The sequence below is a fragment of the Rosa rugosa genome, chromosome 3 (assembly GCF_958449725.1).
Source record: "Rosa rugosa chromosome 3, drRosRugo1.1, whole genome shotgun sequence".
Taxonomy (NCBI): domain Eukaryota; kingdom Viridiplantae; phylum Streptophyta; class Magnoliopsida; order Rosales; family Rosaceae; genus Rosa; species Rosa rugosa.
In genome coordinates this window covers 54,987,202-55,001,211 of record NC_084822.1, presented here as the reverse complement: position 1 = coordinate 55,001,211, position 14,010 = coordinate 54,987,202, and the positions used below count along the sequence as shown (strand labels likewise).

General features: G+C 37.3%; 2 protein-coding genes across 7 annotated transcripts; both read left to right on the top strand.

The window, feature by feature from the left end:
* The first annotated feature begins 2,724 nt into the window (after positions 1-2,724).
* On the top strand, positions 2,725-3,737 carry LOC133741400 (uncharacterized). Its single transcript, XM_062169305.1, has one exon. It carries the CDS (start codon positions 2,811-2,813, stop codon positions 3,393-3,395), a length of 585 nt encoding a protein of 194 aa, XP_062025289.1. The 5' UTR covers positions 2,725-2,810; the 3' UTR covers positions 3,396-3,737.
* A 1,834-nt stretch (positions 3,738-5,571) lies between these two features.
* LOC133736665 (casein kinase 1-like protein HD16) lies at positions 5,572-11,698 on the top strand. 6 transcript variants are annotated; one of them, XR_009859652.1, is made up of 20 exons: positions 5,572-6,078; positions 6,478-6,588; positions 6,689-6,762; positions 6,870-6,939; positions 7,040-7,095; positions 7,206-7,277; positions 7,671-7,765; positions 7,861-7,927; positions 8,084-8,213; positions 8,293-8,511; positions 8,613-8,755; positions 8,838-9,012; positions 9,194-9,284; positions 9,363-9,520; positions 9,627-9,815; positions 9,912-10,107; positions 10,641-10,726; positions 10,814-10,891; positions 10,980-11,112; positions 11,482-11,698. XR_009859652.1 is itself a non-coding variant. In XM_062164249.1 (16 exons), exons 1-16 carry the CDS (start codon positions 5,806-5,808, stop codon positions 9,969-9,971), a joined length of 1,983 nt encoding a protein of 660 aa, XP_062020233.1. In that variant the 5' UTR covers positions 5,572-5,805; the 3' UTR covers positions 9,972-10,495. The 6 variants fall into 6 exon arrangements, 1 of the variants encoding a protein (XP_062020233.1); XR_009859653.1 differs by having other exon boundaries at positions 10,654-10,726; positions 10,980-11,698; XR_009859651.1 differs by having other exon boundaries at positions 10,980-11,698.
* Positions 11,699-14,010: the final 2,312 nt, after the last annotated feature.

Genomic DNA, 14,010 nt, shown 5'->3' with positions numbered 1-14,010 from the left:
CTAATGGTCGTTTATAGCAAATTGATCGTTATTTCGTACCAAGTATTAAATCTGAAATTTAGATGAGTTTTTGGATCCAGTCAAAAAAATGTTGAAGAAGGAGAAAAATAATATGATATATATGTATCATATCCATAAGTTCATGACATAAGTAATAATTTATCGTATCCTTGAAACAACTTTCAAAAAAAAAATGATAGAATTTTGGTTATTGGTGAAGAATTTGTAATAAAATCTAGAAGCTAAAGAATATAAATTAAAGCAGCTTTTTCATACTTAATTAATTACAATTGGCGGCAAACAAGGAAATTACAGAAATAAACTAAAATAGTCCATAAGTTTTAAATCTTTATTCTCGCCGAAACCTAAACCCTAGGTTTCGAGTCCAGCAGTGGCGCCTCACTGCCGTTGCGTTCAACGACGCCGGACGTCGAGAATCTTGCGGGAGGAGCGAGCCTCTTCTAGGTCGAGTGGGGCTGACGGAGTTGCGAGGGGATCTCTTTCTTGGGGATCACTTTTCTGGGTCGAGTGTTATCTGCGGCAATTAGAAGAGGTAACGGGTCTGTGTAATCATCCGGTGCTGGTTGTAGAAGGCTTCGGGTTTGGGGGAGGCGGATTCAAGGTAAGTGAATCGGGTGGTGCTGCAACTTGTTGGCGGCGCAGTGATTTGGTGTGATTGGCGATCTCGTTGCCCGTTGTGTTGCAAAAGGGAGGCAACGGAACTGCTCTTTGGTTCCGGCCTCGATGGAGTGCTGGAAAGGCCAGCCATCGGAAAGCCTGGTGGCGGTGGTGGAGATGGATTAGCGGAGGTGTAGGGTTTTCATCCTCCTGCGTGCTTGGGTTTTGCCTGGGACTCGGCCTTTGGGCTTGGTCTTAGGTCTTGGGCCATTGGATTTTTAGCCTAGTTGGTTAGTTAGATTTTTGTCTACGGTAGTAGAAGCTTCTCTAAAAGCCTTCGTAGAAGTATTTGGCTCTTTTGTACCACAATGGTGCTTGGCGTAGTAGGGTTAGATAGACCATATTGCTTACAAGGCGAGTTGATTTTGTTAGCATAGACTACTCGGTGCTTATAATATCTATTTGGAGTAGTCTTTTGTACTATTATTTGACCATGATCAAGAGTTATATTAATTTATATTAATTAATTTATGAACTCTTTACCTTAAAAAAAAAATTGGAGGCAAACTTTTTCTTTTTCTTTTCCATTCTAAATAGAATAAGCTCAAATCAACTGTCGTGAAGTTGTGATTGCTCTAGTGTTTGGATTTGATGTTATAAAATCCGGCTTTTTACTCACAGATCTTTCGACTTTCTTACATGGGGTAGGTTTTATACAGCTACATATTGACAGAGATAGTTGGAAAAACAGTTGGGTGTTAAAGCATCTTCATAAAAGTATCATTTATTCCATGATCATGACCAAACCTATAGGAAGAAGAAGAAAGTAGTTGAAATCAAGTACACAAGGTTTGAATCTTTGAACTTCCCCAATTTGTAACTGATCATCCAGATCACGTTATTGTTTAATTGTTGCCTAGTTAAGAGTCTGAGGTTTCTCATCTCACAAGTCTTTAGGCATATATGCATCTAATAATTGCATCCCCTTAAAGCTAGACCAACATCATTGATGTATCATATGGAAGAAGTTGATGTGTAATTAACTAATAGAGTTACTGCGTTGGTTACATCATACACACAACTCATAAAATTAAAGTAAAATTTCACCTAACCAAAATTACAAAGACCACCATACCATTTCAAATTAACCTACCACAGCTAGGAATATTCATCCAGATGAATTTGTGGCAACAAGAAAACCCAAAAATATTGTATGCCTACTCAACCCCAAAATGATAAATATTCCAAGAACTCTATTCTTGACCCTGATCTTAACATTTTACATAGGATCCTAGCTACTTACTAGCTATCATCATTATGATATCCAACACTCCAATAAAATAGTTAAAGTATTTCGATTTGCCTTAAACATTTTCATTTATAAATTTCAAAGTATGGGATAATGTAGGGCTAAAGGTAGGCTTACACCCAACTAAAGTTTCCACAAAACGGGTAGCCATTCATTTATCACTTTCTACACTCCTTTATCTCCACCATTATTAGTCCATTATTATTTGTCTAATTAGCTTTTAATTTATTGACTTATTTCACTCTCCTCATAGGAAAATATATGATCCTCGCTTAAAGCAATACTCTCGTTTTATCAAATATATATGAAGTGAAGGGTTTAAGATTAGAATGATTCTTGCACAAATATGACACTTATCGAGAAATGGTCTAAATTTTTTGTAACATGAATTTTTGACATGAAAGCGCAAAGATTGAAAATTCATGGCGCTGTTCGATGGTTTTGGGACCTAGCCTTTGTGAAAAGAATTTAAACCTTCAACTGAAGCACCCTTGTTTTGTAGGGACAACATATGCAAATTAACAAAGAAGAAACCCCAGTAGGAATGGTTTGGAAAATAATTTAAAAAATAAAAGAAACAGCACAAAACAAAAGTAATCATTACACATGGTATATGCAATACTTATCAACACTGATTATAAACTTGTTTAACAAGAAAAAACATTATTAAAGAAATAGTCTTTAACCTTTAGCCCACAACAAAGAAAAGCCCAATAAAAATATGGGCCCCATCATTTCTACCCTTTAAAATGGTTCCAACAACTAGCTAGCTTCAAACTCCTCTCTAGTTTCATAAACTCTGTGATCTTTATCTCTCCCTCTCTTAAATCTCCAAGTTGTTTAGCCTGATAGCCTTTGAGTTATACTCTCTATAAGCTCAAAAATGGAATCTACTACCACACCAGAGATAGCAAAGAAGCTAAGCAACATGTTACGTCTAATGAAGAAACGTGGCAAGATCCTAGGCAAGTCGGTAAACGACTTCATGCTCCGCCACCACACCACCCTCGACTCAGTCCGCTGCCGCTCACTCGACGACGTGCACGTGTCATTCGTGTACCCCATGGAGTACGAGTTCAGCTGCAGCAGCAGCCCACCGCACCACCAACGGTCGCGCACACCCGGCCACCTTACCAGCAGCAAGCGCAACAACACCAACTACTACAACGGCCGTTATCATCACCAGCACTCGCGGCGGTCCGTTTACGTGCCGATGATGTGCGAGGACGTTTTGGGGAGTAAGAATGTGTCCTTCTGCGGCGGTGACGTGGTGGAGCCGCTGCGGCGGAGGCCGAGGGTGAGGAGGGTTAGGATAACGGAGTGGGAGCCGTTATTTCCGTTGAACACCAGTGAAGAAGAGGAGGAGGAGGAGTGGCATGTGGACAAGGCAGCGCAGGAATTCATCGACAAGTTTTATCGGGATCTAATGTTGCAAAAGTGGAATATGGTAGCAGATCGATGCTATTAGCTGATGACGCGTCAGTACGTACAGGCTCGTGAGACGTGATCGAAGTTAGGGTTTTTAGTATGTGGAACGTACTCCGGCCGGGACGACGTAGTGAATCTTAACCATGTATCCATGCATGCATGCATCATGAGAAGAAGATCCTAGTTTTCACTTTTTACTTTTCTAGTATTGTACTGCTCGCGTACAGTAAAAACTTAGAGGCATCAGGATTCCCTTGCATGGAATATGAAATATAGCAGGAATTCTTGAGAATTAATGTTTAATATGTTATCTTATTTATGTATAACTAAGACTTTTCTTTTTCTAATGAGGTTTCTGGTTCACAAAAGAAATGTGGTATAAAGCACCTTCACACTTCAAAATTCCTATGGCGTGTAAATTGCAATTGGATTGGAAATTTGGAATATTCTTTCTTCTTTGCTTTAATCCGCAATTTCTTTTGGGACTCTTGAGAATAATTTAACAGTGAAGGGGACATTATAAAAGTAGAAACTGCACTTTGGTTGGCAACGGTTCGTTCTTAAGTAATTACGAGCTTGATTATTGAGAATAGACTTGTGAATGGATCTAATTTTGATCAGAATATGGTTGCAAGTTAGAAGAGTATAATTTCACCGATTAGTACGATATTATAATTGATAACTCGTTAATTTCATGGATCAAATATAATCGGTTAGAGTTGATAAAAATCCAACCAGAATTGACAGCCCACAGTATTCACTAGTCACTGATTGAATGATTGAGATTAATATACTCATGATAATAGCTTGTCTGAAAGTGCGATCTAAAAACATTTTTCAAATTTGAGAAAAACAATTTTTTTACAAGGAAAACTAAGTGCTTCTTCAAGACGCATTATGATTTATAATATTTTTTTACGAATTCAAAGGCACTTCTAATCATCATAGAATCAATCCCAAAAGTCGAATCCAATAAAATGCCATGTCTTCTGATTATAAATGGATCCGATCTTTATAAAAAAGGATTGTTTCTGTTGGGCCTGAATGGCCAACAAATTTTGAAGCTTAGAATTCTACACTATGGACTAAGTCAATGGGCCTTCACTAAATGCATCGACATTCAAATGGATGGATGTTTCTCGAAAATTGGAACATCAAAATTGTAGAGTTTGTAGGTTAGATGAGCAGAAAAGATTTGAAACCACATGGCAACGCAAAATTGGTAAAATAACAAGCCACATGTCAATTAAGCCATTCATTCATTTCATTGACCCAAAATTGGTAAAATAACAAGCAGCGCAATCTCCACCTAGTTTTGTAGCTCACACCAAATTCCAAACAGCATGGAGGGTGCTCCTACTCATCATTTATTTTAGTTTTGAACAGCTCATTGTCACGACTCACGAGCAAAAATGGTTATTACCGTTGGCTCGTAAAAGGCTGTAGAATGTATTATAAATAACTTATTCATATGCCGCACACAAAAATAATCGAAACAGATTCTATGATCATCCAATCAGAAAATTGAATAACGAAAAAAGAAGAGAGTTTTACCAAGATCTTTATCATTCAATTGCCGCCTTCCACATTAGACTTATTTTTATTTTTATTATATCAACAACTCATAATACACAACAAATAATCTTTTGTGAGTCAAACTCACAATCTCTCACCTATGAAGAGAATATTAATGCCACTAGGCCAAATGATGGGATAGCTTCTAATAAGAATCCTTAAAATAAGGATTTCATGAGGACTTTCTAATCAATAGTTATGAGACCCACTTTTCGATTACATTTCGGTAAATCAACCGTTAGATGTTTAGTTATGCATGAGTAAATCATTTTTGAAAATTTTCTTCCAAATTATTTACAATTACCAAATATGTCAAACCTGAATGTTTCGTATTCATAAATAATAAATCACGATTATGAACGCCTTGAAAATTTATAAAAATGATCTACTTATAAATATCTAAACATGCATCTAACGATTGTTTGCCAGAATGTAGTTAAACAGTGAATCTCACAACCATTGATTAAAAACTCCTCGTGAAGTCCTCATGTTAATGATCCTGGTTAAAAACCCACATGCCAAATGATACTCGGCGCTTTCTTTTTCTTTTGATCCGAAAACTTTCAAGTATTATTACCGACTGGAAAAACGGTAAAACGAAATTGATAATAAACAACGGCTCCTGTAGAGTGCTGCGTTTTAAAATTTACCTTCCTCCTCTTCATCTCCTCTCTTCTCTTTCTATCCATCTGTTCCTCTCTCTCTCTAGAAAATCTAGAATCCCCTTGTTTCCCTCCCTCCACAGATCTCCAAATTCCTTCTCACCAACTCCCCCTCTCTCTTTCTATCCCACACATTTCTCCGCCGATCATCTAGATTCTTCCCGATAACCTCCGTTTTCCGGCCGGTCTTCATGGACCACCGACCTTTTTACCATGCCTGAGCCGCGCCGCAGAAATCGGACCCCTAAAAACCCCGACCCGATTACCCGAAGGGCCGCACTGAGGAAGACGAATTGTGGTAAAATTAATAAGACTAGGAATAATCGGAAGAAGAAGAGCGGTCCGGTGCTCGAAACGAGGTCGTTTGAGTTGAAGGAACACCAGGTTAGGGATTTCAGAGCCATGGATGAGTACGATAGCGGTGGCCGCAGCGGCGATAAGGGTCCGGTAGCTGAGGAAGAAATCTCAGCTCCTATTCCTGACAAGGTTCACTCTTTTTCTCACTGATGCCGATTTTTCAATTTTTTTTTTCCCTATAATTTTTGTTTCTTTTTGAGTTTTCTTGTTATGAAATACACGGTTTTTCAACAAAGTCTAGTTCTCTAGCAGTGTTTAGGAAGAATTTTGTTTCTTGTTATTAATCTCTGAATTTGATGAAGCTCTGATTTTTTTTTTGTCACCCTGCATGGGCTAGTTTTTTGTGTTCTTACTTAGAGTTAGGATGGTGATGATTTGGATTTTGATTCCTTCTTCTTTAAATGGAAGAGTGAACCGGGCATGGCAATGCATTGCAGTCTCCTTCTGCAAATGCTTGTCAGTCGCGAAACTGTTTGGCATATTATGTTGATTTGAATTTCTGCTGATTACTGGAGTTATTGAAAGCAGGTCCAGGTTGGTGGTTCCCCGCTGTACAAAGTAGAGAGGAAATTGGGGAAAGGAGGCTTTGGACAAGTATATGTTGGCCGGCGCACTGCACCCGGCCCTGGAGCTATTGAGGTGTGTGATCATCTTCTTTATGGTTTAACATGGTTGAATAACTCAGAGTTCATTATGTTGAATTTGTATGGTTAATGTGCTCGATTGATCTCAACCTTAGGTTGCCTTGAAATTTGAGCATAGAAGCAGTAAAGGATGTAATTATGGCCCACCATATGAGTGGCAAATTTACAAGTAAGGCTACTCTCATCTTGTTGTACATTTCAGCTCTGCATAACACATTCTCACCATCTTAGTCTTCCACAATAAATAAATTGACACTTGATCATATGTATGTGCAGTGCACTTGGTGGTAGTCATGGAGTTCCAAGAGTTCATTATAAGGGCCGGCAAGCTGACTACTATATCATGGTATGAGTTGTTTGCTGCATTTGAGTTTATGACATTAAACTATAGTGTATCATTAGCCAGATTTGTGAATTATATTAAAATAAGCCTGATTTGGGTACAGGTTATGGATATTCTTGGGCCTAGTTTGTGGGATGTCTGGAATAACAGCTCGCACACGTAAGTTTTTCCTATATTTTCAATTAAAGGAATAAAATTTCATTCATTTTTTTTTAAACAGTAACTGTTGTCTCCCCATCTAACGTTCACTTCTACCTTTGGAATTACAGAATGTCAATTGAAATGGTTGCATGTATTGCCATTGAAGCAATTTCCATATTGGAGAAGATGCACTCTAGAGGGTAATGATTTTTATTGCAATTTTTTCTTTTGTTCTCATGTCAATAGTCTTTAATATAATTACAAAACATTTATGGTTGAGCAACTTTGACATAACTTCCATGAATATAGAACCCCATTGTCACTTTAATTTAAATTTTATAAATGTGGCATGTTGGCTGAATCGGTATCCACAACATCCTGATACTAATTTCCTGTATAGAAACTGTTGTTAGTAGGTCATGGGGTTATTTAGTCTTTTGTCTTTGTAGTTTCTGGTGCTATAAAGCAATGACAACACTTTCCAATAGCCTGGTTTCCCATAAACGAAACAAAATGACAATTCTGAGTTGCTGGCAGCCTTATCAAGCTATCATTGCATGGTTTCATTGTTTTTCTGATGATGATCTTGGCAGATATGTGCATGGAGATGTGAAACCTGAGAACTTTTTGCTTGGTCCGCCTGGAACTCCTGAGGAGAAGAAGCTATTCCTCGTTGACCTTGGATTAGGTATGCTATAGTTATTTATTCTCCTTAGAGCTGACTTTACTTCCAGTGAACTGTGGCTAATGCCTCATCATCTCATGACCTTTTTGACTTAATAGCCACCAGGTGGCGAGATAGTTCAACTGGCCTGCATGTAGATTATGATCAACGTCCAGATGTTTTCAGGTAAAATAAACATTTGTTTTACTGTAAAAATGTTTTGGTCCTTAATATATATATATATATATATATATATATATATATATATATATATATATATATATATAATCAGTAGTAATATAGTTATTACCATTCAGTATCCTGATAATTCATTTGTTGCAGGGGAACTGTGCGGTATGCAAGTGTGCATGCTCATCTTGGTAGAACTGGTAGCAGGAGAGATGACTTGGAATCTTTAGCTTACACATTGATATTTCTTCTCCGTGGGCGGTTACCTTGGCAAGGATACCAGGTTCATAATTTCCAAATTTCAGTCGGTTTATGCTTCTATCTCTTTGGTGTATGACATGCTAACAACATTCTTTTGTTAGGGAGAAAATAAAGGATTCCTTGTCTGCAAGAAAAAGATGGCCACTTCTCCAGAAACTCTATGTTGCTTTTGCCCTCAACCATTCAGACTTTTTGTTGAGTATGTGGTGAATTTGAAGTTTGATGAAGAACCGAACTATGCAAAATATATATCCCTTTTTGATGGAGTTGTTGGTCCAAATCCGGATATTAGACCAATAAATACTGATGGTGCTCAGAAGGTACTTTCCATGTTCTTGCATTTCTATAGCCTATATTATGCATGATTAGCTATGTACATTGGTTTAGAGTTCATCTAACATGTATGTCTTGCATGGTAAAGCTTATATGTCAGGTTGGACAAAAGAGAGGGCGATTAACCATGGAGGAAGAGGACGACGAGCAGCCAAAGAAGAAAATTCGCATGGGGATGCCGGCAACACAATGGATTAGTGTTTACAATGCTCGTAGGCCTATGAAGCAAAGGTATATCCTTGAAGTTACATTTTGGATTTATAAAATCAAAATTTGACCAAGTGGACTAAGTTGATGTTTTCATCTCTTGTAGATATCACTACAATGTGGCAGATGTGAGGCTTTCCCAACATATTGAGAAAGGAAATGAAGATGGGTTGTTTATCAGCAGTGTGGCTTCCTGTTCAAATCTTTGGGCTCTCATTATGGATGCTGGAACTGGATTCAGTTCCCAAGTTTATGAACTCTCTCCATTTTTTCTCCACAAGGTTTGTTCTATTAAATGTAAAATGGTGTTCTATTGAAGATTTAATATTCAGCTTACTACTACTGCACAAGCATCGGTGCTTATATGCATTGAATTTTTCTTCTAACTAATGCTGTATAGACTAGACATAGAGCTTGTGCAAATTAACATAACATATCATGCCATTTATGTATTGTTTGAAGGAATGGATCATGGAACAATGGGACAAAAATTACTATATCAGCGCAATAGCAGGAGCTAACAATGGAAGCTCTTTGGTTGTAATGTCTAAAGGTTAGTCTTAAGTTTCAGGAAAGCCAGATTGCTTTATAAATTTTACAGGTCTAACTTTTCTTCTATTGTTTCTTATAGGGACCTCATTCTTACAGCAGTCCTATAAAGTCAGTGAGTCATTTCCTTTCAAGTGGATTAATAAAAAATGGAGGGAAGGATTTTATGTTACTGCGATGGCCACTGCAGGGAGTAGATGGGCTATTGTTATGTCTCGGGGTGCAGGATTTTCTGACCAGGTCTTATTCGGATTCTCAAATATTTGTTCTATTTGAATACCATTTGCTTGTGAAATAAAGTGTGTTGATTATTGTGTTTTGCCTTACTTGAAATGACTAATTTCAGGTTGTAGAACTAGATTTTCTGTATCCTAGTGAAGGTATTCATCGAAGGTGGGACAGTGGTTACCGCATCACGTCAACTGCAGCAACTTGGGATCAGGCAGCTCTCGTTCTTAGTGTTCCAAGGAGAAAACCTGCTGATGAAACACAAGAGACTCTTCGAACCTCTGCTTTTCCAAGTACACATGTGAAGGTAGGTTGATTATTTGATTTATCATTTTTTCGTGCTTGTCCTTTCAATGTTATTCTTCTTTCTGAGAGCTCAAATTTCTGTGTGGCAATTGTGCAGGAGAAATGGGCAAAAAACCTTTACATAGCATCTATTTGTTATGGTCGAACTGTGTCATGAACAACCAAGTTTTATTGGGATGCCATCGATCTAATTTTGACAGATTATGAACAACAACCAGCTTTACATTTACTGCCTCTTTGGAATCAAAGATCCTCTCACAGCAAATTGATTGGTCTTGGCCTTTGGAGTTGATGTATGCTAAACTCTTCTTTATCGCCACCATAACATAGCATCTGTTAGAAGCACTTGTGCACTGTCTTTCAATCTCTTGAGCTTATTTATTCTCACCTATTGTCAAAAAGTTTGTATATTCTGAGCAATAAAACCTTGGTTGAAGGGATGTGCACAAGTCATAATTTGTGATCGAATTTTGGGAATGTCACCTATCATTTGCTGTGATTCCGAACCAGTCTGTACTGAGCTTTGTTCCTTTTTTCTTTTCTTTTTTTGGGGGAGGGGGAAAAGTGCTCCTTTTATGGAATTTAAGATGGGATGTCTCGGTTCAACCTGAAAAACAGAAAGCATTTGTATACTTTACAGCATCTGTATGTAATGGTTTCTAATTATTTTTTGGTCGACCACTTTTAAAATGTTTGTGTGTTTCTGAATTGCTATCCACTGTACATTGCTGGACAATTATTTTTTACACTACACAAAAGTTGGCAATGCTATATTATCTGTGAATATATGAGTATCACAGGTTGAATAGTTGATAATTTGGTCAAGGTCTTCGAAGCAGAAACACAGCAGGGAAGTTTACATGTATGAAGCAAGACTTATGATGCCAAGAGGGAAAACCTATCTTTCTGTCGGTAAGTTGTAAGGTCACAAGGAAATTTTCTTTCAATTTCTCTTTCTTACAGTTTATGATGTGACTTTGGTCTGTCTTGGTTTTGTAGCTATGTGTTTCATCATTGACTGGCTATCGGTTTAACTGGACAACACAGCACTCAGTTCAGTTTTGTATGCTAGAACTGGTAAGCAGTTTCTTCCTCTCTCTGCTTTCATTTTGCAATTTTGGTCATTCAATATGCTGTAAACAAATTTATTTGTTATATCTAACAGGTATTAAGAAAAGCTGGAATGTGGCTTTGTGAGGGAAGTTTATAGTTTATACAGTGAAAGTTTGTTTGTAGCTCTGACTCTTAGATATCCATCTAGTGATACTATTGGAGAGTTGTTAAAACGTGAACACGAGGTATGACATATCTTTCTCTTGAAATCAGATGCCTTGTCCTGACTTAAACTATTTTAACTATTTGATGCATTTCTAACTATGGGTTTAGGAGCTTGGCCTTGTTAATTGCAACAGGAGATGTCACTACTTTTTACTATTAACTAATCGAAATTGGGTGAAATATTTTGACATGATGGATAATGGATACCGAATGACATCCAAGTGTAGTGGTAGACGGTAGACAACTTTTACATGCTTGCAAACGATGCATGATTTGCTTCTATGCTCTTAGTATGATCATGCATTTTTAAGTTGCTAAATATAACTGGTGTAGCAGTTGGTACACAGTTATTCCCCTCAACTCCCCAAACATTGGTCTTTTTCTTCCAGTTGTAGGTCGTGAAGTGGTCACCTTATTCTGAATTTTCTAGACTGAAGTGATTCAATCTGGCTGCACTGGTCATGGCTTTAAAGAAGACAAACCCAAGACGAACATGAGGCATCTTGTTCAATTGGGGAGCTGGTTATTTATTTCACAGTTGAATATTATTGAATTTAACTCATTTGTGGACACATGTTTATAGAGATCCCTTCTGTGATTGCAACTCGCTTTCATTCATGCAACAAAACTCACATATACACAAAATATCACAACACCCCAAATTATTTGCACTCTTCGAGTTACAGAGACGTGTACTGGCATCCTTTTGAGTCTCTATGTCTTGCCCGAGTGAGTTTCAACCACTGCTCTACCATAGGATAACCAGTGATTTTAAACCTCACCATCACAGCCGTCCGAAAAGAAGAAAAGAAATCCATATTTCATAATCAAGCATTCGATGAGCGCGCCTGCCAACAAGATCCATACAAATGCAAATACAGCGAGAAAAAGGAACCCGGAAACAATTCTTCACTGAGACGAGGGCGACATCGATGCCGCGTCAACCATTGCTGGACGATATGTTACAAACGCCTCCTTCCTTGGTGGCTCTGCTCAAGGTGTTGCATCAGGAATTGCTCCAAACGCAAGACTTGCGCTATAATTCGTGATAAGCTGGTGTTTTTAGAGAAGGATGAAAAGCAGAGCTACACGTATACTGACCATGTCAGTTACCGATGTCGCACATGGTGAGGTAGAGTTCGGAGAGTTGACGTGGACGGTGGACCGATGACAAACACGTCGTTTCTTCTCCCATTACATTTCGCTTCTGATCGATGTATTGTAATGCATTCTACTTAACAAGCATATAATAAATGGAATGTGTTGTTGACTTCTTGTTGTAGATTTCTCATTTTGAGAATACAACTGCGGGTTACAAATCAATGGCTACGTAATGGAAGTGTCAAAAAATCATCTGGGGTGAAGATGAGTGTCAGGTCCTCATAAGCTGATGTTTTCGGAGACGGCCAAGTTCAGAGTTATGTGGAAGTGGGTTTCAGTGTTGTTCTCTGTGATGGATGTGAGTGTTGAAGTTGACCTGTTGAAGCTAGAAGTCTCTGGTGCTAAATTCATTTCATGAGTTTCAATATCCATGAACCCCAGATTAATTTGATTATGAATAGCTAGCTAGACAATATAAAATAAACATTTCCAATAAATAATATCCAATGACATTGAATTCATCCCATTAATAATTCAAGCTCACCAAAATCCAACTTCCCATCCATCAAATGCACGTACAACCTTCACCACCTTCTCAAACAACCCACACCCTCTAAACCCATCTCCATTCTCATCGAAAATCTTGAACGCTTCAAACAGCATCTCAATTCTTTTAAAATACTAACATTCTTTTAGGCACACCAAATTTTCTTGAAAATTTGAAATTACAAGAGAGATCGATACCAATAGCACAGGCCAATAATGACTGACTTTGCTTATATATTCACTAGGTCACTTAACCTTTGCTTGATTCCTTTTCTCACCAAAAAAAACCTTTGCTTGATTCCTTTGAACAACAGAAAGGCGCCTCATCGTCCTAATTGTCTTGTTCTTCCTATAGGCTATGGACACCTATATCAGAATTCGAAAAGGACATTATCACACCATTAACTAGGCAGATATGAAATTCAGGGAAATGTTGTATTAGCTACCATCACATCGTTTTTTAGGCTTTTCAGGTCTGCAGCTAGGCATTTTATTTACACCTGCTTCAATTTGTGATCATATGCACACCTAATTAATTTTTATATCTCAAACAGTTAGATTAACTTCTCTGCATCATTGTTCCAAAATCTTTTTTTTGCTCACATAATTCATAATTGTTTCCAAATTAATGACTATAAAATTAGGATCTTGGGGTTCAAATGAATGGTCTATGTAACGAAAGCAGGGAAGAGTTTGATAGCAAACATAACCGTCATGGAAGAGTTTCTTTTTAGTTTTAGCTTCATTTTTTTTTTCCATAGGTGTTAGAACATTTTCTCATAATAACAAACAGCTTATATTCTCGAATTGAACAGAACATTAAAAGCAATAAATCAAAGTGAACAAAATTAAAGAGGAAAACAGTTACCATTTCATATAAAATCTGTTCAAGCAAAATGATATTCATGTATTCAGTCATCACATACATGAAATTCAAGGATCTCTCGTTTGCTGCATTACTATATAAAGCAAATTTGTTTAAAAAAAAAAAATTAATTTAGAATAGAATCTCCAAATAAGTGAAAAAATATATACCAAATTAATCATTTCTATTTACTTTCAATAAAAAAAAGTTGCCAACATTAACTTGATACTATTAACATAATTATTCACAAATATAGCCTAAATTCCAAATATTTAATTGGCACCAAGACCATAGCCCCTATATAAATATAGCCCAAATTCCGAAGATTTCACAAAAACTACAGGAAAAAAAAAAATCCTCAAAATTAGATTAGCTAGGTGATATGGAAATCAAGAAGGCTATCAGC

Coding starts and splice junctions, on each gene's coding strand:
- LOC133741400 (XM_062169305.1), top strand. CDS start 2,811: ATGGAATCTACTACCACACCAGAGATAGCAAAGAAGCTAAGCAACATG.
- LOC133736665 (XM_062164249.1), top strand. CDS start 5,806: ATGCCTGAGCCGCGCCGCAGAAATCGGACCCCTAAAAACCCCGACCCG. Junction 6,079..6,477: donor CAGCTCCTATTCCTGACAAG/GTTCACTCTTTT, acceptor TATTGAAAGCAG/GTCCAGGTTGGTGGTTCCCC. Junction 7,278..7,670: donor GAGAAGATGCACTCTAGAGG/GTAATGATTTTT, acceptor TGATCTTGGCAG/ATATGTGCATGGAGATGTGA.